This window comes from Vombatus ursinus, unplaced genomic scaffold (genome assembly GCF_900497805.2).
Source record: "Vombatus ursinus unplaced genomic scaffold, bare-nosed wombat genome assembly UNPS02009205.1, whole genome shotgun sequence".
Lineage (NCBI taxonomy): Eukaryota > Metazoa > Chordata > Mammalia > Diprotodontia > Vombatidae > Vombatus > Vombatus ursinus.
The window spans coordinates 10,886,075-10,909,336 of record NW_020948983.1 but is presented as its reverse complement, the minus strand read 5'-3'; the positions used below and the strand labels follow the sequence as shown (position 1 = coordinate 10,909,336).

At 40.0% G+C, this 23,262-nt stretch overlaps 1 protein-coding gene across 1 annotated transcript in view; it reads left to right on the top strand.

Annotated features, from left to right (window-relative positions):
* Nucleotides 1-23,262, top strand: part of RBM20 (RNA binding motif protein 20) — a 236,296-nt gene that overhangs the window by 182,340 nt on the left and 30,694 nt on the right. The window contains exons 5-7 of the mRNA XM_027851849.1: nucleotides 53-150; nucleotides 14,960-15,103; nucleotides 18,069-18,200. Coding sequence (XP_027707650.1) covers nucleotides 53-150; nucleotides 14,960-15,103; nucleotides 18,069-18,200 — 374 coding nt within the window. The remainder of the gene's footprint in view (nucleotides 1-52; nucleotides 151-14,959; nucleotides 15,104-18,068; nucleotides 18,201-23,262) is intronic.

Genomic DNA, 23,262 nt, shown 5'->3' with positions numbered 1-23,262 from the left:
CAATGTGACTGTCTCTTTTTTTTTCCCGACTGGTCTTATGTAATTCTTTTAGATTTTGCCTCAAATATTGGATCGTCATTTGCTGTGGTTCCAACAAGGTCCTTTGCTCAGTCAAATCCCACTTTCTCTCCCACTGCTTCCAGGACAAATGTGAGTATGAAAGCAATTTCACCTTTGTCATCAGCAGCAGCAGCATTTGTAACACCTGTTCATATGTGGTATTGGACAAAAAAAGAACATAGTCTTTCTGCTATTTGTCTTTCTGCTTCCAGAGTTGGATGAAGTGAATGTGTTCCAGATGTGGCTTAATATAGTTTGGAAGGAGAGTCGTCTATAACTTAATTCAGTATAGCTAGTTTCAGAGAGAGAAAACTTGACACACGTACTTAGAAGGGGAAAGAATATACAAAAGCAAATTCCATTTTTCATTCACGTGTTTAGTAGGGACCTACACTGCCTTAGAAAAAACATATTAAGGTTTTGTGGTTCCTGAAATGATTTTTGGCTTTTATACTGAAGTGGAGCATGTTCCAGAAGAGAGTGATCTTAGACACCAGAATCAGAAAGGAAAATGTATCTGAAAATAAAATAAAAACTATGTATTGATGGGTTCTGAGGCACCTAGAGAACTAGTTGTTGATAAAAGTTATTTTTTTAGCTCCTTTCCTATTCCTCATAGCCTAGCTTTCATTCCAAAATAGCTCCTACTCCCTGCTGCTCTCCACTGTCAGCTCCTGTAGTTTCTTCAATTCCTCTACTTTCTACAGAGTCCTAATTCATTGGCTCATTCTCTGTTCTTCAGCTCTTCCTTTAACCTTTCCTGCCTTGAGCTTCCTCCTCATTTCTGCAAAGCATCCTTCTTCTCTCACTCTCCTGAAATACAAGGCAGGGTCTGGGAAAGCAGAAAGCTAAACAAAATGTGTTTGGCTGAACTGTGGGTCTTATGTGTGAATATTTTTGTTTGTAGATATATCTGTTTTTTTAAATTGTGTGTGTGTATATGTGTAGCTGTATCTTCTCTTCAATCTTCAAGACTATAAGGTCCCATGAGAGGCAGTGTGGTATTATAGAGAACTAGCTTTAAACTCAAGAACACCTGAGTACACTTCCTACCTCTGATGCGTTTTGGCTGTGGGATCTTTGGCCAAGTCCCTTAGTGTTGCAATGCCCCACGTAATTCTTCAAGTTTGCCAAGCATTTACTGATCTACATCAATAGAGGGGTCACCGAGAATTCTCCGTGTTAACTTAACAATGAACTTGCAGACCTAAGCAAAGTAAAATTAAGTAAAAGATTATAAACTTCTCTGGGAGAGGGACTTTTGTCTTTTTAGCATACCCTGCTATGGGTGTTTGACTATCTAATACTGTAGATATGATATGTTCTTGGAGATCACATCATAGAGTATATCTCTATTAGCCAAAATCCTGATTTATACTATTACTTGTTTCAGACATTGGTAGAAAACATTGAATGTGTGGTAAAAGTGACAAGAAAATGAAGTATGAGAGTTTATTAGACAGCATTGAATCAGTGGATTGATGAAATGTAAAGAGTTAGGAAGAGATTGCCTTGAACCAGGAATAACATACACAGTGATTACAACAATATCAGTGAGAGAATAAAAACACAAAACTGAATGCTGTGTAATTATAAGGAACAAACCTGGCCTCAGAAAAGAGATAAGAACATGGACTTACTTTCCTTCCTTTGCAGTGATGGAAGAGCATGGAGGTGGAACATTCATCTCAGATTCGGTTGATATGTTGGTTAGATTTGCTGAAATGCTTTTGTTCTCTTTCTTTTGTGTTTATGTTTTGTTCTTTGTTCCAAGGTATGACTTGATAGATAGGGAAGGGAAGACAGATATATTTGGAGGTGAAAGTGATATAAGAACAAAAGATATCTGTGACATTTTTTTTTTGTTAAGCAAAGAGAATACCTATAGTCAGTTTGCAAAGAAAGCATCTGTTTCCTTCTGATTTTTAATTCAACTCAACAAATATTCATTAAGTACTGCACACTATATATTACTTAATGGGAAAAATGCTGAAAGAGGGTGCGTGGTACATAGTAAGTGTTTGGTGAATATTTGAATGAATCAGTGAATGCTCAAATTGCAGTACTATTTATGTGTTAAGCAACTTGGTAATTCCCTGCTCTATGAAGTCATTCTATTAGGGCAATAAAGACACTCAGTGTCTAGATAGAAACCCTATAGTTTTTGTTTTTTTGTCTAGGTAAAGGGGTTAAATGACTTGCCCAAATACCAGGTAGCACATGGCAAGTGTCTGAGACCAGATTTGAACTCAGGTCCTCCTGACTTCAGGGCCGGTGCTCTATCCAATGTGCCATCTAGCTGCCTCCTGAAACCTTATAGTTTTTGAAGTCCTTTCACATACAATGAAAAGAAATAACTTTGTTCCCTCTTCCTGGCATTGCTGCTGGTTACTGAACCTATAGATCTGAGTTCTAGGTGTCCACTGACCATGTTCCACATAGCCAAGGGTTGGGCTGCCCCTTTATTGGGACTCAGAAGAACAAGTTTCAGACTCCCATCCTGTCACTTCCTCGTGGAATAACCTTGGGTAAATCTCCTTACCTTCCTTATGGGACCCTAGTTTCCCCATTTGTATCATGTGGGAGTTGGGTTATATGCTTCTCATTTCCCTTCCAGTTCTAACATTCTATAATCCTATTATCCAGAGAATTATACAAGTGTCAATTTGCCTTTGGTTGGTCTCTGAATCAGCCCTGACATCAGATTACTCGCCTTTAATATTCTCAGTTTGCTGGAATGAACCAAATACAAGTGTGCCCCATCTTTAAGAACACCTAATGTACAATAATTTGGTTTGCAGAACCGTAGGATGTTGGAGTTAGAAAGGGACCTTAGTCATCATGTAGCCAGACCTCCTCATTGTACAGCTAGATGCAGATAAATGGGTAAGGAGGATAGGGACTGGGAGGGAAGATCCACATTACAAAAGGATTCTTTCACCAAATGATTCATCAGAGGGTTCCTTTAAATTATAAGCAACTTTGTTCAACTTGTACAAATCTACTTGCATGCAACTTTTATGAAATACAACCAAATACAGCAAAATAGAACTCGTATTTTAATAGTGAACAATCATTATTGTTTATAGAGCAAAAAAAAAAAAACCAAAACCAATTGTTACAGTTAAGTCTCACTGCTTTTGAGTAGGACCATGGAAATCTAATAGGTCACAGTGAAAAATCTACCTTTGGATTGTGTGAATATCACAGACCTGTCTCCACCATCCTTCTTGCAAAGGCAACTTCCTTGATGGGAATAATGGGACAAAATCTCTTGACTTTGACTAGCTTTGTGTTTTCATATTTGTATTGGGCAGTATGGAAAGATGATGTGGAATTGATTATGTTCATAGATTATGGAAGCAGTCTGCATCTTGTCTTTCACCAACTAGGGTAGGGGCTTGGAAATGATTATACCTTTGTGAAATCGTATTTACTTTCATTAAAGCTGCTGCTGATGGATAGAGCAGCAGGGAATTTATACTTGACTTTGGAGTCATCATAAACAGATTAATCAGGTTTCTGGAAGGGGCTGCCTGGGCCCTCTTTGGCTGTAAATAGCTTCTTAGCATCTGCAAGAGGTAGATGCTGCCTGTCCCTATAAAATGACCTTTGGGTTTTCACAGCCTGCAGAGTGTTTATTTAGTGCATGGTGCCAGAACTTGAGGCACTTCTGACTGAGGGACATTTGCGGCCTTACTGCAGTTAGACAGCTGTTAGTATTGGTTTTGTCTTTCCAGAACCTTAAGCATTAGAGCATTCACATAAATTAAGATACATAAAGCATAGAGAAAAGTCGTGGTTTGCAAAGATGCTATAGATTGTCCAAGGGATAAAATATACATACTTCAAACCAGGCATGAGCCAGTTGTTGTTTCCAGTGTGAGCATTTGCATCTCAGAAATAGGTAAATGCTACAATTCAGAGCTTGATTTGTTGTTTTGTTGATTGTCTAGACTTAAGAAAGCAGTGGAGAAAATGTAAATAAAGCACACTAAACCTAAAAGTTTGTCATGCATATGGTTGTTATTTTTTCAGAGAGTCAGTTGTTAAACATTTACCAACACATCCCTACTTTGGACTATTGTACATGTGCTGAATGCCAGTCCATCTACTCCATTCCATCTAGACACCTTTATGTCTGCTTTACTACATTCTGAACTTCTGACTTCAAATGGAGACCTTGACTGGTTTGTGAACATTGTAAGAATAAATTCCAGCCTCCTGCTTTTCATGGCCAAAGATGAATCTTTGCCTATTAATAATCTAGCCTTTGTCTCTTCACAACAGGACATCATTTTGTCTTTTTGCAAAGCATTATATAGGAGAAGGGCGGTTGAACTCAGAATCAAGTAACCTTGGTTGGATCCACTGTTCTTCTACTGATTAGCCACATTTCAAATCATTTCCCTTATTTGAGCTTCAGTTTCTCTTCATCTGTAAAATGGTGGAGTTGGACTGGTAATCAATCTCTAGGATCCCTTCTGGCTCTAACTTTTTAGGATTCTAAATAGTTAATGGACATATTGGAGAAAGTAGAAGAACATCTAGTCAATTTTGGGCCCCCAGAACTGATCACATCATAGACCACCAATACTAATGTGATTAGAAATCTTTCAGAAGGTCCCAAACTTGAGAATTCACATTCACTGGCTTATTGTATGATAGCCTCAAAACATGGATGAGATAGAAAAACTTAACTGATGTTTGTATTCAGCACTATATGAGGTAGTTGTATAATTTAAAGAGGCTTCCAGAATCACAGAAACTCTAGTGTTTGGAAGGAACTTGAATGGGAAGGAACTATATTTCTCTCAGTGCAGCCTAGAATAGTCTGAGCTTTTTTGGCTACCATATCACCCTGCTGACTCTTGTTGAACCTCCCGTCTACAAAGACCCCCCAGATCTTTTCTATAGGAGGTGCTATTCAGCCACACACTTCATCCATTCTTATATTAGGGAGTTAATTTTTTTTAACCCACATATAGAACTTTACACATCCCTATCAAGTTTCATCTTGTTAGATGGGCATCCTCCTAGCCTGTCAGGATCTTTTTAGATTCTGATTCTGTCATCCACTGTTAGCTATCACTTCCAATTTAATATAATTAACAAATTTGACAAGAATCCTATCTCTGCCTTCATCTAATCCATTGAATAAAATGTTGAATGACATTCTATTAGTTCTTAGAGACCTCATTTCAATTTGGCATCAACTTATTTCAATTTTGGGGATCATTCAGCTCACACATTAGAAAGGTGAGGTGATTTCTACACACAAATTACCACAAGTTCATGGGTTCCAGGTCAAAATGAAATTAGGCCACTACTAAAGGAAGTCAGGTTTAGGGGAGTGAAACAAATTGTTGAAATTGGAATTGACACTTCAGAGAAAAAGGGCAACCCTTCCCTAGATTCCTGAAGCTCGTTGCTTTAGCCAAATTTTTACAGTAACTTACGGTAGATGAGTTCTTTTAATTGAACTCTTTGAACCTGTCTCCAAAGCCTAATCCCTTCCTGCATGTCAGGCCAGGCAATGGAAGATTCTGAAATCTACATGTCCTGGTCTGTTTGCTGTCCTTACTTTCCACCCATCTATAAAAAGTTTGCAGGCAAGTTGAATGATCTGGGAACCAGGCACATGAAACTTCAGAAACCAGTTTAGGAGTGCAGCATCCAGTTTTAAATGAGTAGTGCCAGTATGTGTACAAATGTAAAAACCAGAGCTTCCAGCTTCTACCAGGAGGAGGGATACTCTAGCCTGAATCCCTGGTGTAGTTCTTATTGCTATAGGGATTACATTTCTGATATCTTAAGCAGGAGAGTTTTGAAGGCAGCTCTGCGTCCCACTCTCACATGTATCTAACACCTGGTACTTCTGTGGAATCCATATGTATTAGCATGTGAGAACCTGAACCCTGCCACCTTTAAACCATAACATAAGTATCCCACAAAGAAAATTCCAAAGAAAACAGGCCTGGCCTGTATCAGCACACACGTGTGTCTTCTGTTGATCTCAGTGTAGCATACGGATATTAAAGTTCAAAGTTGAAATCACCAAGCAAAGAAAGTAGTTCTTTGTGATCCAAGGAAAATTATTCAAGCAGATACATTGAGGCACCATGTCATAGTGGTGGAAATAGCACTGGACTGGGAGTTTGGAGACTGGAATTCTAGTCCAAAATCTACTGCTGACTAACTTAACTGTGAAAGTCACTTCACTTCTCTGGGACTCATTTTTTTTTCACTTGTAAATTGAAAAGTTTGGGCTAGGTGACTAATAGTTCAAATTATCAGTTTTTGAAAGCACTGTGTTGGCTTTTAGAAAATCATTTAGGGGGCGGAGGCAAGATGGCCAAGGGAAAGCAGTGACTGTTGTGAGCTCTCTTCCAAAGCCCTCCAAATACCTAAAAAAATGGCTCTATACGAAATCTAAAGCAGCAGAACCCACAAAAAGACAGAGTGAAACAAATTTCCAGCCAAAGACAGCTTGGATGGTTGATTGCAAAGGTATATCGTGGAGGGCGGGGAGAAGAGCGCAGTTCAGCATGGGCAGGCAGGCCTCAGCAAACCTGGAGCAGGCTTCAGAGGACTGAATCGCAGGCAGCTGTGGCGGTTTCCAGACTTGTCAACCCACCAACGCCAATGTGGAAGGTCAGTGGGGAAAAGTCTGTGACTGCAGTGAGAAAGGAACTAGGTGAGAAAGGAACTAGGTCTCAGCAAGTCTTGAGCGCGGCCTGGGGCCACGGCTTTTTCCTGAGCTTCCGGCCCACAGACTGAGGGGGAATTGAGTGGCTGATCAGAGGGGGATTGCAAAGATCTCTTTGTCATTGCTGAGGCAGGAATCTCTTGCTTTGCCCGTGCTTGGATCTGGGTCACAGTTCTGAGGGGTGGTCCTGGGGTGAGGAGGAACACTGGTGTAGTGGAGCTTGTGGTGGTGGAGAGGAAACACATCGCCCCTTATCATACCACCTTGGAAGAACTGAAAATTTACAGGTTCCTAGAAGTACCTCTGAAAACAGCTGTACAAACCCCCGAAGCTTGGGACAGTACATTCTCCACATGGAAGCAGACTTTTACCTTAACAAAGAGTTTAAAACTCAAGTAATTGGCTGGGATCATGAGTAAGCAGTGCAAAAAGAGTCAGACTATATTATCTTACTTTGGTGACAAAGAAGATCAAAACATACAACCAGAAGAAGACAACAAAGCCAAAGCTGCTACATCCAAAGCCTCCAAGAAGAATTTGAATCAGTCCCAGGCCTTGGAAGAGCTCAAAAGGGATTTTGAGAAGCAAGTAAGAGAAGTAGAGGAAAAACTGAGAGTGATGCAAAAAAATCATGAAAAACAAGTCAGCAGCTTGCTAAAGAAGACCCAAAAAGATAGTGAGGAAAATAACACCTTAAAAAATAGCCTAACCCAAATGGCAAAAGAGGTCCAAAAAGCCAATGAGAAGAAGAATGCTCTAAAAAGCAAAATTGGCCAAATGGAGAAGGAAGTCCAAAAGATTACTGAAGAAAATACTTCCTTAAAAATTAGAATAGAGCAATTGGAAGCTAGTGACTTTATGAGAAATCAAGACACTGTAAAACAAATCCAAAAGAATGAAAAATTAGAAAACAATGTGAAATAACTTACAGGAAAAACAACTGACCTGGAAAATAGATCCAGGAGAGAGAATTTAAAAATTATTGGACTATCTGAAAGCCATGATCAAAAAAAAGAGCCTAGACATGATCTTTCAAGAAATTATCAAGGAAAACTGTCCTGATATTTTAGAACCAGAGGGCAAAATAGAAATTGAAAGAATCCACTGATCACCTCCTGAAAGAGATCCCCAAAGGAAAACTCCTAGGAATGTTGTAGCCAAATTCCAGAGTTCCCAGGTCAAGGAGAAAATATTACAAGCAGCCAGAAAGAAACAATTCAAGTATTGTGGAAACACAATCAGGATAACACAAGATTTAGCTGCTTCTACATTAAGGGACCGCAGGGCATGGAATATAATATTCCGGAGAGCAAAGGAGACAGGATTACAACCAAGAATCACCTACCCAGCAAAACTGAGTATAATCCTGCAGGGGAAAAAATGGTCATTCAGTGAAATAGAGGACTTTCAAGCATTCTTGATGAAAAGACCAGAGTTGAATAGAAAATTTGATTTTCAAATATAAGACTCGAGTGGAACATGAAGAGGTAAACAGGAAAGAGAAAATCATAAGAGACTTATTAAGGTTGAACTGTTTACATTCCTGCATGGAAAGATGATATTTGTAACTCATGAGACCTTTGTCAGTATTAGGGTGGTTGGAGGGGAAAAATTATATGTACGTATATACAGATATAGATAGATAGAGGGCACAGGGTGAGTTGCAAATGAAGGGGTCATATCTGGAGAATAAAATTAAGGGGTGAAAGAGGAATATACTAGGAGAAGGAGAAAGGGAGAGGTAGAATGGGGTAAATTATCCCACAAAAAAAAAACAGAAAAGAAAAGGCTCTTACAGTAGAGGGGAAACAGGGGAAGGTGAGAGGGAATGAGTGAATCTTATTCTCATAAGATTTGACTTAAGGAGGGAATAACATACACACTCAATTGGTGTGGAAATCTGTCTACAGGAAAATAGGGGGGGAAGGGGACAAGAGAGTAGGGGAATGATAGAGAGGAGGGCAGATTGGGAAAGGGAGTAATCAGAAGCAAATAGTTCTGAGGAGGGACAGGGTCAAAAGAAAGAATAGAATAAATGGGTGGGCGGGATAGGATTAAGGGAAATAGAGTTAGTTTTTCACAGCATGTCTACTATGGAAGTGTTTTACATAACTGCACATATATAACCTATATTTAGTTGCTTGCCTTATCAATGAAGGTGGGTGGGGAGGGAGGAAGGGAGAAAATTTGGAACCCAAAGTTTTGAAAACACATGTTTTTAAAAAAAATGTTTTCACATGTAACTGGGAAATAAGAAATACAGAAAAAAAATAAAAAAAATAAACAAAAATATCATTTAATCAAGTAGAGTAGCTCTGGATGGTGTGAAAACAGAATGCCTTTTTGTGAAAAAAAATTGCAGACTTGTAGTTCCTGCTTTTTTTAGAGCTTGTAATTTTATTGGGGTCCCCAAGGAGGGTCCCCTCTGACATAAAGAAGTACACAAGGAATGTAAATTAACAGGTGATCTTAGACATGTGTGAATATACATATACATTTATGCAACATACACATATTCACATATACACACATACATACATACATACATAATGCAACATTGTATTAGTGGGAAAAAGTCTCATACATGGAATCGAGACCTGGGTTTGAGGTCTGGTTTTGCCACTTACTCCCCTTTAACTTTGGGCCAATCATTCGACTTTCTCTAAGCCCCATTTTGCTCATCGATAAAATGGAGGTAATACTTGTACTGTCTCTCCATCAGGGTTATTGTATGTAAAGCACTATATAAATATGTGATATTATTGCTGTTATTATTGTGGAACAATTGTGCATCTAAGTGGAACTGGGGTGGTGGTCAAAAAAGGGGACACAGGAATTTCCTGTTTAGACAAAGGAGATTAGAGAAAGCTATCATTATCACCATTCCTTTGGTTAGTCTGGGAAAGTTTCCAGGAGAAATGGGATTTTAGAACTTGCCCAAGGGTACGCAGATATATATTTGTTAAATTAAAAAAAAATTTTTTTACAAGCATTCATTTTAGCCCCTTTCCCGTGTCAGTTTCTACCCCTGTGATTGATTGCCTTTCATTGATTTAATGGTATGTTAGAAGGTATTTATTTTTTGGGAGGTGGATATTCCAGCCTAGCCAGTAGAGATTGCATTAATAATGTAGGAATGAGAACTCAGACTTTTCTTTCAAGCTAGAGAGAAAACTTTGAAGCTGATACTGCTGTTTACTTCCCTCATCACTAGGCAGTGGGGCAAGGACAGGTGTGCTAAAATCTTTACAGAGTTTTGGGATATTTTGGGGTTTTTTTTTTCATTCATAGTGCAGATAGCAACTTTGCCTAAGTGAAGTTGTATATTGATCACAGAAGACTTGGGCACAAAGACATATACCAGCTCCCTACTTGCCAAACCCAAATGAGAAACCATTTTGCTGAACTTGATCTTGAGAAAACTCACTTGATTTGCATCTTGCTTTGAACTGCTCACTCTAAGGTCTGAGATCCAGAGCTCTTTAAAAGGCACTCCCATCCTTCTCCTCAGAAGGGGTCTAAATGTCATTCGCTCAGCTCAGTTACATACCTTTTTCATGTGTAGATCTGTCTTTGCACAGAATGCAGAAAGCTCCATTTCCACTTAAGGGAGATAGGTGATTGCTTTGGGAACTTTATTAACAACATGCAGACTGGCCTTTCCACTTTTGGGAAACAGTTACCACTGGGAGAGCAATTGATGTCTGAGTCCCTTTAGGGAGAGGTATGATGTGAGGCACTTAGACTGGATCTGAGACTAAACTCCAAAAGAGGAATTTTTAGTGAATTTAATTATCCTCAGTACAAAGAAGAAATAAAAAAAGTTTTCAAAATGGAATTGCCGAGTAATAGCCCTTACATAAATCTCCAAATACATTATTATCTTTACATAAGAGGCAACCCAAGGGGTAGTTAGGTGGTACAGTGAATAGAGCACCAGCCCTGGAGTCAGGAGGACCTGAGTTCAAATTTGGCCTCAGACACACAACACTTTCTAGCTGTGTGACTCTGGGCAAGTCATTTGACCCCAATTGCCACACACACACACACACACACACACACACAAAAGAAGCAACCCAGACCTAAATCCCAGTTTGAAGTAAAATTTTACTTTAGCTATGAGAGGTGGTGGCTATGGAAATTTAAAGTATAATCTTGTAACCTGTTTGTTTTTAGAAATGAGTCTTTCAGTTTCATAGAGTAGATTCATGCTTCAGTATTTCTTGGGCTACTGATATGCGCTAAACATTATAAGCATAAGAAGAACATAATTCCTGCCCTCTGGAAGCTTCTTTTTTAATGACTTTTATCAATCATTATGAATGTCTTTGTTTATATACGTGGGCCTTGGTGTGTAGGCATGAATTCTTCCTCCCTATTCATTCACTGTACAAACTCTAGGAACCTGACCCATCTCCTCATGCACTCGCATCATATTCTCCCCTCTTGGATCCTACTTCTGAGTAGCTAAAAGCTGTTGGAGAACCACATGGCCTGGGCCTACTATAAATTCATATTGTCTAAACCCACCTGGGGTGCCACCATTACACTGCAATCCTTTTTTTCATCTGTGAACAGTGTTCTTTTCTACTCCTCTTAATGGCTTTTCATAGGTCGTGGATTTAGAGCCAAAAGGGACCTGAGAGATTACCTAGTCCAACCCCCTCCTTTTACGGATGAGAATTTGAGACTCTAAAACGTTCAATAATTTGCCCACTCTCACACAGGTTTTAATCAGCAGGGCCAGGAGTTGAACTGAGGTCCTCTGACTCCAATTCCAAAGCTCTTTCCATGGTAGCATGGTCTTCTCCCTCCTCCATCCTGCCCCCATCCTCAAGTTTCACTCAACAAATGATCTTCTACTTTATTGAGAAGGTTGAGGGCATCTGACCCAAGTTCTCTCAACTCCCCTCCTCCCTCCTTCGCAATTTTTCTACAACTTCTGCTGCTCTTCCAGGATGAGGTTGCCCTTCTCCTCACCGAAATAAACACCTTTGTTCGTACCCTCAAACCCATCCCTTCTCATTTCCTCTGGTGGCTTGCCACATCAAATATTATCCATCTCCAGAAAGAATCGTGCCTTTTCAGACATAGCCAATGTGTGAATTTGTTTTGCCCTACTCTGTTTGTTACAAGGGTAGGCTTTTATTAGGGACTTATGAGAAGAGAAAGGAGGGTAGTGAAAGTGATGTAACAAATAAGAAGAAAAGAAAGAAAAGACTAGCAACACCACATTAGAAATACACAGAAGAGAGTAGAAGTAAATTCAGAAGAGGATACTAATAAGCAGGGTAGCTGCTATTATCATGTTAAATTTAATATAAGCTTCAAAAAATAAGCTGTACATAATAGAGATAAAAACTATTACTTTCTCATGTTCAAGCTCTACCTATCTACTGGCTCTTTTCCCAGTGTTTACAAATATGCTTAGGTCTTCCTTATCCATTTAAAAACAAACAAACAAAAAAACTTTTTAAAAATCTTGTACCTCCCTTAATATTGTTGTTGTTGTTGTTAAGTTGTTTTTAGTTGTGTCTGACTCTTCATGACCCCAGTAGAGTTTTCTTGGCAAAGATACTGGAGTGGTTTGCCATTTCCTTCTCCAGTTGAGATACTGAGGCAAACAGAGGTTAAGTGATTTGCCTAGGGTAACACAACTAGTTAAGGTCTGAGTTTGGATTTGAACTCAGGTCTTTCTAACTTCAGACCTGGCACTCTAGCAACTATGCCACCTAGCTGCCCAGAAATATAGTTTACACTCCCCTCTCCCTCACCAACTACTTGATGTCTTGCTATCTGGCTTCAAATTTTACCACTCTGCTGAAATTTCTCTTTCAGAGGTCACCAGTGTTGTAATTATTAAATCCCATGACCTTTTCTAAGGGTTCCTCTCCCTGGACCATTCCACACCAATCAACACTTCAGAAGTCTTCTCTTTGGGTTTCTGTGGCACTGCTTCTCCTGACTGTCCAGCTGCTGGTTCATTGGTTCAACTGGTTCGTTGTTATTTTTCTGCCCCCCAAAAGTTTGGATGTCCACTATGGCTGTCCTGAAGGCCATTTTCCTCTTAATAGACTCTCTTCCTGGGTGATCCCGTTCCTCCCATGAGTTCAGTAATAATCACTGTGCTCATGACTTCACACTGTCTTCTCTCCCCCAATCCTTGCACCTAGAATCTCCCCTTGGATGTCCCAATAGCACCTCGAATGGAAACATGACTGGAACTGAACTCATCTTCCCACCTTCCCACTTTAGAGTCAGTGTTCCATAGTGGACAGAATGCTGAACTTGTAGTCAGGAAGACCTGAGGTCAAATTTTATTTCTTATACTGATGTCCTTACTATCTGTGTGACCCCAGGAAAGTCTACCTCTCTGGGTTTCAGTTTCCTCATCTGTAAAACAGGGATAGTATTTGTGGCACCTATCTTGCAGGATTGTTGTCAGGCTCAAGTGAGATTATGCATACCAAGCACTTTGCAAACTGTAACGTACTATATAAATGTCAGCTGCTATTGCTATTACTAATAGTTAAATTAAAATATTATCTAAATGGAAGCTAAGTGGCACAATGGAAAAAGTGCTGGGTTAAGATTCAGGAAGATCTGAGTTAAAATCCTGCCCCAGACGCTTATTAGCTTTGTGACCCTGAGCAAGTGACTTAAAGCGCTGTCTGCCTCAGTTTCCTGATCTGTAAAATAGTGAAAATAATAGCACTTACCTCCCAGGGTTATGATGAGATATTTGTAAAAGTGCTTTGTAAACCTTAATGCATATTATTATTATTTTTATTAATTTCCTAGTTGCAGGCTTGAAACTTCAGATCTTTGATTCCTTCAGCTTCTCCTGTACAGTCAGTTGCTAAATCTCAGGAATTCATCCTTCATAAGTCTATTGCATCCATCCCTTTCTCTCATCCCCACTGCCAGCAGTGTAGTTCAGTCTCTCATTATCTCCCACCTGGACTATTATAAGAATCTCCTAATTAGTGTTCCTGGTCCAGACTCTCCATCTCTCCTGTCTTTCTTTTGCACAGCTGCCATCTTGCTAATGCATGGTTTAAAAAAAAGTCAACAGTCTCCCTTAAAGTACTTCACTTGGCTCCACATTGTCTAGAAGATAAAACAGAAGTGCCTTAGACCAGCATTTAAGGCAATCTTCAGTCTACCTTTCCAGCCTTACTTTACATTGCTCCCCTTCAAGCCCAACTGACTTTACATTGCTCCCCTTCAAGCCAAATTGGACATTATTCTTTGTTCCATACAAAATTAAACTGCTGGTATTTCCTTGAACTCAAATGTCATCTGCCATTTCCATGCCTTCGTGTATCATTGCCTGGAATGTGCACCCTCCTTATCTCTGCCTTTCATAACCCCTTCTTTAAAGGCACAATTTAGGTACCAACTCATCTGTGAAAATTTCCCTAATCCCCAAGTGTGAAAATATTTTCTCCTACTTCAAGTTTTTATGAGTATTTTATCTAGTTCTCCCTTTAGTAGCAATCACCTACTACTTTGTATTATACTTCTGTGCATAGAAGTCATATACACCTTTAGTAGAATGTAAAGTGCTTGAGGATAAGCAGAGACTATGCAGTTTGTTATCTTTTTATCCTCAGTATCCAGAATAGTGTCTTGCACTTAGGTACTTCCTAAGTGTTTATTGAATTGAATTAACTGGAGTTTGTCAGCGCAGAAAAGACACAATCTTCCCTGTGAGAGTTTTTATTCTAATGTCTTCAAGCAAGGGCTTATGGGAATGGATTACTCTTCTTCATTTATGCACTGCACAAAAAACACGCCATTGTCACTGTACTCCTTAGGCTAGCAGATGCCTAGTCCTGAGAGAGGATTAGATCAAATACACCTTTTTCCATGAAGCTTCCACTGATTTTTAAAACCAAAAGTGATTTTTCCCCCTTTCTCAGAGCTTTTGTAATGACTTGTTCACGCTCTGTACACCTGTATTTTGTTTTGAATTTTTTTTAATTTTTTGCTTCCCCCGCTAGTCTATACATTCCTTGAAAACAGGAGCTATATTTTATTTATAATTATATCTCTCTCAGCTTGGTATAGGGGCTTTGTAAAGGACAGGAGCTTCGCCACTGTTTGTTGACTGAATGAAAGAATGAATGAATGACTGAACGAATGAGGTATGTTTTGAAGACCAGCACTGGTGTTTGTTCCCATTAGTTCTCACAGCGGAAAGCCACTGCTGGACGAGTGGTACACATCTGTAATCTCCCTGAAGGAAGCTGCACTGAGAATGATGTCATTAACTTGGGACTCCCCTTTGGAAAAGTAACCAATTATATTCTCATGAAGTCTACCAATCAGGTTTGTTTATCTTTCCTTTTCCCTTCAGCTGTATTCTGTACTTTTGCATTGAAATATATGAAATCTGCTACAAAAGCAGAAAAAGTTGTATAAGTTTTATATAGATAAGAATGACATTAACTTAAAAGGTACTGCCTTCCATATATGGAGCTGACCACTACCAGTTGAAAATTAACTTAAAGTTATCCTTTCCAGTGGTGGAGATTTTTACTTGAAGCCCTAATTCATCCTGTCCTCTTTTTAGTGAGTCTCCAGTGGCTGGAGCAGGGGTAGGGTCTGTGACCGGTGAACAGAGAAATGTTAATGAGCCCATAACAAAGATAGAAACCATGACCTTGGCCCCAGGAGCCCCATATTCTACCCACAGAGCTAATACTATATTCCACATCAGCTCCTTGAATGTGTTAGGCTGAATTTAGAACCAGTCAAGAGCTGCCTGGGAACAGGTTTTATCAATTAGTCCTTTGTGATAGCTGTCAACTCTTCTTTCTTCTTCTGTCATCTAGCTCTTCCAACAGCCCCAAGCCAGCGCAGGGAAGAGAGTGAAATTATTAAAAGATATGTTTCTGTTCCCCTTTACACATGAGGAACAGAACCAGTGAGTGATCTTACATTTCCTGAGGTGCCTGGTATTCTGGGGACTGAGCATTTTTTAGCTCCATTTCCAAAGATAAAAAGGAGTATTAATTTTCTGATAGGAGTCAAAAAATTCTTGCTTTTACCTTTGAATCAAGATACTCAAGAAGAAGCCTTTTCTCTATGATGATTCCTAACTGGCCATGATTCTTTTTCCTCATCACAGTTCCTCATAAAATTTGGCAACTCAGTCACAAACATTCCTCCATTTATTTTGCTCATCCTAAGGTGCGTGGCCACTCTCCTTGGTTAAAGGTTCTAGAGTTCTACTTTCAGTATAAATGCATTGAGATTCCCTATGCTGCTGTAGATTAGCTTTTTTTTTTTGTTTTAACTTGATAACTGGCACTACTAGAGGATTTACTTATAAAAATTACATAGAAAGTTGGTTGGTTAGCGGGGCTGGGAATCTAACTTATGGCACCTGACTGCATAGTCCTTCTCACTCTGCTATGAGCTGGCCTAGAACAGAGAAAGTAGCTAATAAGAAACTAATTTTTTTTTCTTTAAAAAAGGATTTCATATAAATTTTTCCCCCTGAATCTACCACAAAAGATTCAACTCGAAGGTATGAGAAAGGCTTTGAGCTTAGATAAGGTGCTCACTTTTGGAGCTTCCTAGTCACCCATGCTTTTTCCTCCTCAACCCTCATGAGAGGCAGGATTGAGTTTATTTCATTCAATTTAGTTTATTTCTTAAAGCTTTTAGAATAAACAAACAGCTTAAAACGGTCAAAATAATCAGTCCAGAAACACCAGGTAGACAGATTCTCATAAGAAATATCTTCACCTCTACCCCAACTCACCCATAATGTTTTATGGGAGGAGTTAAAGAGAGACGAAAATGTGAGGCGGTCATCAAAATAGTTTTCTTTCTTCTTGACACACAACAAACACACTTCCAGGCATGTGTCCTGTTACTTCAGGCATATGCATTTCCGACTTGAATTCTGAAGAAATTAGTTCTAATAAAGGATCTGCAACTATATCATTTGTGATGATGGTAGCCTAGTCATTTCCCTTCTCTGGGGCTCATTTTCCTCACTGGTAGAATGAAGAGGTTATACTACATAATTTCCAAGATCCCTTCCAGGTATAACATTTTAGGATGATTTCTGCATCCATAGGCGGTCAGGATTCAAATACTATGGGCTTCTAATTATGTCTCTCGACACCATCACCATCACTAATAATGTAAAATAGTTAGTGCCTAGCCTAAAGGAAATATTTATCGATAGCCTTGATCCTTGGAAAATCACTTTTGCATTATGTCACCCAAGATGGTTATGCATATTTAAGATTTAACATGCTGTAAACTTAATAACAGCTGGTGTTTATGCAATACTTTCAAGTTTTTAAAGCATTGGGCATACCTCATCCTTAAACAACCTTGTGAGGTAGGTACTGTAGGTAGTATTATCCAGGAGACCGAGGCTTAGAGAGGTTTAGTGACTTGTCCACATTTACATAGCTAGCATGTACAGGACAAGACCTTACAAGTCATATGGTCCAAGGTTCTCAGTTTCCTCATCTATAAAATGACTGGATAGTTTCTGTATTCCTTTTAGCTCTAAACCTGTGACGCTATTATAAGGATCATAGGTAGGATGTGTACCCATGTTTTTCCTTCCACCAAGTCCAGCGCTTTCTCTAGCGTGCCATGCTTCTTTATTATAAACTGCCATAAAATCTTAGGATCATGCAGTCAATAAGCATTTATTAAGCCCTTGCCATGTGCCCAGGCACTGCGCTATCTAGTAAGGATTCAAAAAAAAGCACCTGACCTCAGAAAACTTACATTCTAATAGGGAAGGCAACATGTGAATGAGTGGGTACGTACAAGATATATGCAGAGTAGATGGAAAGTAATGTCAGAGTGGAAGTCACTAATAGCTGGGGGGCCTGGGAAAAATCTCCTGTAGGAAGTGGGCTTTGAATTGAATCTTAAAGGAAGCCCAGGAAGCTAAGAGGTAGAGCTGAGGAAGAAGAGCGTTCAGTGCATGGGGACAGTCAGTGCAATGGCACAGGCATTTAACGCGAGAAGGCACTTTAAAAGTCATGCAATCCAGCCTCACGTTACAAGGCAGTAAACTGAGGCTCAGGTTGTAGGTAGCAAAGATGGGAGTCACATTTATATTCCTTGAATCCAAATGCAGGGCTCTTTTCCACTATACCAGGGGACTCAAGTAAGGAATGTCTTAAAAGAAGGTGCCTTTGATTCCATAGTAATGAAACCCCCTGGGTTGGGGGCCAAGACTGATCCTTTTAATAACAAATAAAAAGTGCTAACACATGAGTCCAATAAGTATGTTTCTTTTTCTTTGGTATAGGCTTTTCTGGAAATGGCTTACACTGAAGCTGCCCAGGCAATGGTGCAATATTACCAAGAGAAGTCTGCTGTGATTAATGGTGAGAAATTGCTCATTCGGATGTCCAAGAGATACAAAGAACTGCAATTGAAGGTAAAGAAGGAAGGACAGGGTTCTTGCTTTTTGTACTATGACCATGCCTTGACTGAGAAGGAGACCACTCAGTGCCATCATTTGCTACCAAATATACTTCTTTCCTTCCTTTTTTCTCTCCTGGTCTCTCCCTCTATACCTTCTTCTCTTAGTCTTCTTCTCCCTTTCTCTTCCCTCTCCCTGCCTGGACTTCCTTGCCTTAGACCTGTCACTGACTCCAGTGGGCACAACTTAGCCTCAGTGGCTTCATCAGAGTGAGAGAGAGTTTTTGGATTATCAGTCTCAAGGGTGTATCCAGAATACCCCAGCTGCAGATTTTCAGATCTGCCTGAAGGATTAAAGGCAAAAGGCAAAGGCACATTTGTCTGTCTAGGTGCCAGGACTCTGATGTGTCTTCGTTTGCAAGTTAAGTAATAGATCAACCACTTTTCCAACATGAGATACAAAATTCCTTTGCCAGCAGTTTTGTTTCAAGCCAGACCCCTGCATAGTCCTCGATTAAAGAAAACATTTTGCTCATTTCAGATAAGGGAAATATCTTTTCTATGTTTACATTAGCCAAACTTGGCAGAAGCTGCTGTTCTCTTGGGATCTACCCCAGAGGACTGGAATTGAATTTCCACACTGAATTCTCACTGGAATTCTAATTAGGACTAATAGCCATAGTTATCATCATCAAAACACCAAGTCTCCAGACACTTTCTTCCTGGGAGAGAACTCAGGGTCATGCCTTTCTAAAGTTTTTCCACAAAAACCCAGACCCTGTATTTCTGACAGGTCAAGTGTAGCCCTTGCTGATAGCCCATTATGGATAAGCAGGTGCCTTTTAGATTATCTCATCCAGGACCTTTTTCTGGGATTCCGTGAAAATAACCATGTTTTTTGTTTACACATATTTTGGTATCCTGCCATTTCAAAGGACCCTATAAATAACTTAGAATGACCCTACAGGGGAGACCCTGGGACTACATGAATCTGTGACAAGAGCCTTTCTCTTTCATGAAATCTCACCAGAGCTCCCAAAAAACAATTGGGTTGGTTCTGTTTCTCTATCTTTTAAATGTTGTCTTAGCCAATGACTCCAAGAGGGGAAGGAAAGGAGATGAAAAACAATCAAGTTTCTCCCCTTTTTAGTCAGTCCTCTGCACGGCTGGCAAAGTAATATTCTTAAAGCGCAGGGATGACCATGTCACTCCTCTGATCGCCAGACTCCACTGACTCCCCATCTCATCTAAGATCAAATGCAAACTCCTCTGTTTGTACTTTTCACAACCCAGCCATAACTGATAATTCTAACCATATATCCTGCCTACCTTTTCAGAATTGCTATATGTTACTTTCCTTCCTGTACTCTATGGTCCAGCCAAATTAGCCTTCTTGCTAGTCCTCATATACAACATTCCATGACCCATTTTCCTGCTTTTGCACAGGATGCCTCCTCTCCCCACCCCCTACCCCCATGCCTAAAATGCCATCTCTCCTCATCTCTTGGAATCCTTGGTTTCCTTCAAAACTAAATTCAGCTCAAATATCACCTCCTACCTAGGCTTTACCTGATTCCAACTGTTAGGGCCTGCTCCAGAAAATCACTTCATATTTATTGCATATATACATTTTGGATCTGTTTATATGTATATATATTGTCTCTTCATAGAATGTAAGCTCCTTGAGGGCAGGGATTATTTAATTTTTGTCTTTGTATCCCATTTACCTGGCAGGTACTTGCCATATAAAGGGCCTTTAATAAATACTTGTTAATTGATTGTTGATTGACTTTTCATACTTTGCCATGTACTATAGTTATTCGCAAATACGTATTGTGTCTCCTACTAGACTGTAAACTCTTTGAGGCCAGGAACCATGGTCGTCTCCATTTCTCTGTCCCACTCAGTACCTAGCCCAGCATGATGCACATAGTGGAAGCTCAATAAATGCCTTCAATGAATGTGAGAAAAAGAGATAGAGAAAATGAAGAGGCATTCTGAAGTGTGTTCCTCTTACCCTCTGAAGGAATCACATGAAATTAAAGCTGTGCAGAACAGAACCAGAATGTTCTGCCACTTCAGGCCAGAGAGCTCAGCAGCAGCAGCAGCACACGCACTTACTGAGTGACTGCTATAAGCATGAGGCTCTGTGGGCATCCGGAACCTCAGCCCTATGAGCCTCATATTCCTTCTGGCATTTTCTGCTCTGCAGAGCAACAGCAGTGGTGGTGTTGTTCAATTGGGTCCGATTCTTCATGACCCCCTTTCGGGGTTTTCTTGGCAAAAGTACTGGAGTGGTTTGCCATTTCCTTCTCCAAATCATTTTACAGATGAAGAAACTAAGGCAAACAGGGTTAAGAGACTTGCTCTGCAGAGCACAGAGGCATCCAGCTAGGGCAATGGGGAAAGGTGCTCTTTTGGCGAGGATTGGGAGCTAGCGATGGTCTAGGCTTCCTTTCAGCACACCACCCTCATTTCTAAACCAGGACAGTTGAGAAACTCTTGGAAAACATCTGATGAGCTGGTCAGTCATCTACATTTAGAATCATCAAGAGAGAATTCCAGCATGTGATAGCTAGGAGGGGCATTGGATATGATCTGGTCCAAACCCTCCCCTGCCTCCTATAATTTTTTTCAGAAGAGGAAGCAGACCCAGAAAGGGGAAGTGATTTTCCTGAGTTCATAAAGATACTGAGCCCAGTGTACAAAACTTCATAGCACAGTGGATAGAGATGGGCTTAGAGTCAGAAAGACCTGAATTCAAATCCAGCATCTGTCACTTAATAGAGATGTGACCCTGGACAATGATGTCTCTTAACCTCTTTGCCTCAGTTTCATCATCTGTGAAATGGGGATAATAATAGCATCTATCTACCAGGGTTGTTATGAGGCTGAAATGAGATAATATTTGTAAAGCACTTATGCCTGGTGCATAGTAAATGCTATATAATGTCAATTATTATGATTATCATCATCATTACCATCATCATTATTATATAATTGTAATGTACTTAGCACAGTGCCTGGTATATAGTAATCACTTTATAAATGTTAACTATTATTATAAAAAGGCATTGTGAAGGGGCACAAAGGCACCAAGAGCCGTATTCCTGAAGATTACAGTATTGTCTAATTAATTTAACCCTTTGTTAAGATGTCACAAATGTTGACTGAGCACCTACCATGTATAAACCATCATACCAGGCACTGTAGTATGAATATAATAATAGTAGCTAACATATCACATTTTAAGTTTAGAAATCACTTAACATTATATCATTTGATACTCACAAAAACCCTTTAAAAGGGGTGCTGTTATCATGCCCAGTTTTACAGGTGAGGAAAGTAAGGCTAAAAGGTTGATAGACTTACGTAAGGCTGCACAGCTAGGGAGAATCTAACCAGGTTATCTAGGGCTTTATCCACCATGCCACCTTGTTGCCTCTGTGATAGGAGATGCAAAATGAGATATTCGTTCTTGCCATGGTCAGCGTGGGAATTTGTTTTGTGTGACTATGCATATCTGTTACAAGGGTTTTGTTTTTTGTTTCTTTTTCTCCCCCATTGGCTGGGGAGAGGGAAAGAAGAGAGGAAGAAGGGAAAGAAAATAGATGCTTGTTAATTGGGATGAAAAATCCAACAACAAATAAATGAGTATAAAATCTTTTTAGTGGCCTACAGAACAGTTGGAGAAACAAGACAGAAATCTAAGGGGATTTAACCAATAAGACTATTCTGAGTTCAGAGGAAGGAGAAATCAGTGTGGCTCGGAGTAAGATGGGGAGATTTCATGAAAGGCGAGGGATTTGATCAGGGCCTGGAAGTCTGGGGGGATTTGGCTGGGTGGCGTAGAAGGGGAGAGCATTCCTGGAGGGGGAAATAGTACAAATTAAATGCAGAGATGAGAAAACACAGCAATAAGAAGAAAGAGGCAATTTTGATAGCACTCATTTCTGAGGTGCTCTGTGCTACCCTGTGGCCTTAGTAATAATAACTGGCATTTGTGTAACTCTTCTAATAAGTGTACAAAGCACCTTATGTGGATTTCTTCTTTGGGAACTAGCAACTCTGCCCCTTGCCTTCGGCCTTTTATAAGTGCAGCCCTGCTAGGTCCCCAGGCGATAGGTAGTTATACAACAGCCAAATTTGTCTTCATTTTGCACGTGGATAGAGTAAAGTTTATACAGTCAACCCCAGCAGACTGGGCCAGATGGGCAGATCCAGGACTGGGCCTGAGCCCTTGACAATTTAGCCTGAGGACAAAGCCTCCAAGCATTTCAGCCTCCCTGTGGGTCTATCTGCACTGCCTTAGAGCCAGCATCCTTTGGGGGATAATTCTGCCAAGGTCTTGAAACCATGTGAATCTCTCACTATTTTATCTTCCAATCAGCATATATGGGCTCTTGAGCTGCTTATCAGTCTTTTATTGTGTAGCTTTGCTGCGCGTAGCTGGTAAGTACAACATCTTCTCGTTCCCTGGGCCAAGAGGGGTTTCATAACCACCTGTCTATTTTGACCTTTAGCCGCATGTTGAAGAGATTCAGCCTCCCCTGGGCCATAAAATAAAGGTCAAACAGTACTTGTTTGTGACTCCCTGTTCCCTCAAAAGCCTTTTCTCTCACTTTTGTCAGATTCCTCAAGGTCACGCTTTAGCTATATACGGAGTCACAGATGGCTTTGGAGGGCAAATAATTACTTCTACAGAACCTCAAAGATGGAATGAATCTCAGAGACCATCAAGTCCAAGAATCCCTTTGATATCTTCTCTGATAAGTGGATCTCTAGCTTCAATATGGAAATCTTCAATATGGAAATGGGGGAACCCATTCCTGTCACACACATCCCTTCCCCCATTTCACCTTTGGACAGTTTTGTTAGGAAGTTTCTCCTCCCATCAATGAAGCCAAAATCTGTGTCTCTGAAACTTCTAGATCTTTCTTCTAATTCTTCCCTCTGAGGCCAAGCAGACCAAGTTTAATTTTTTTCCACATGACAGTCATTCAGTATACTTAAAGAGAGGTATATTTTAACCTTGGTCTTCTCCAGGCTAAATATCCGGTTCTGTTAAGTGATTCCCA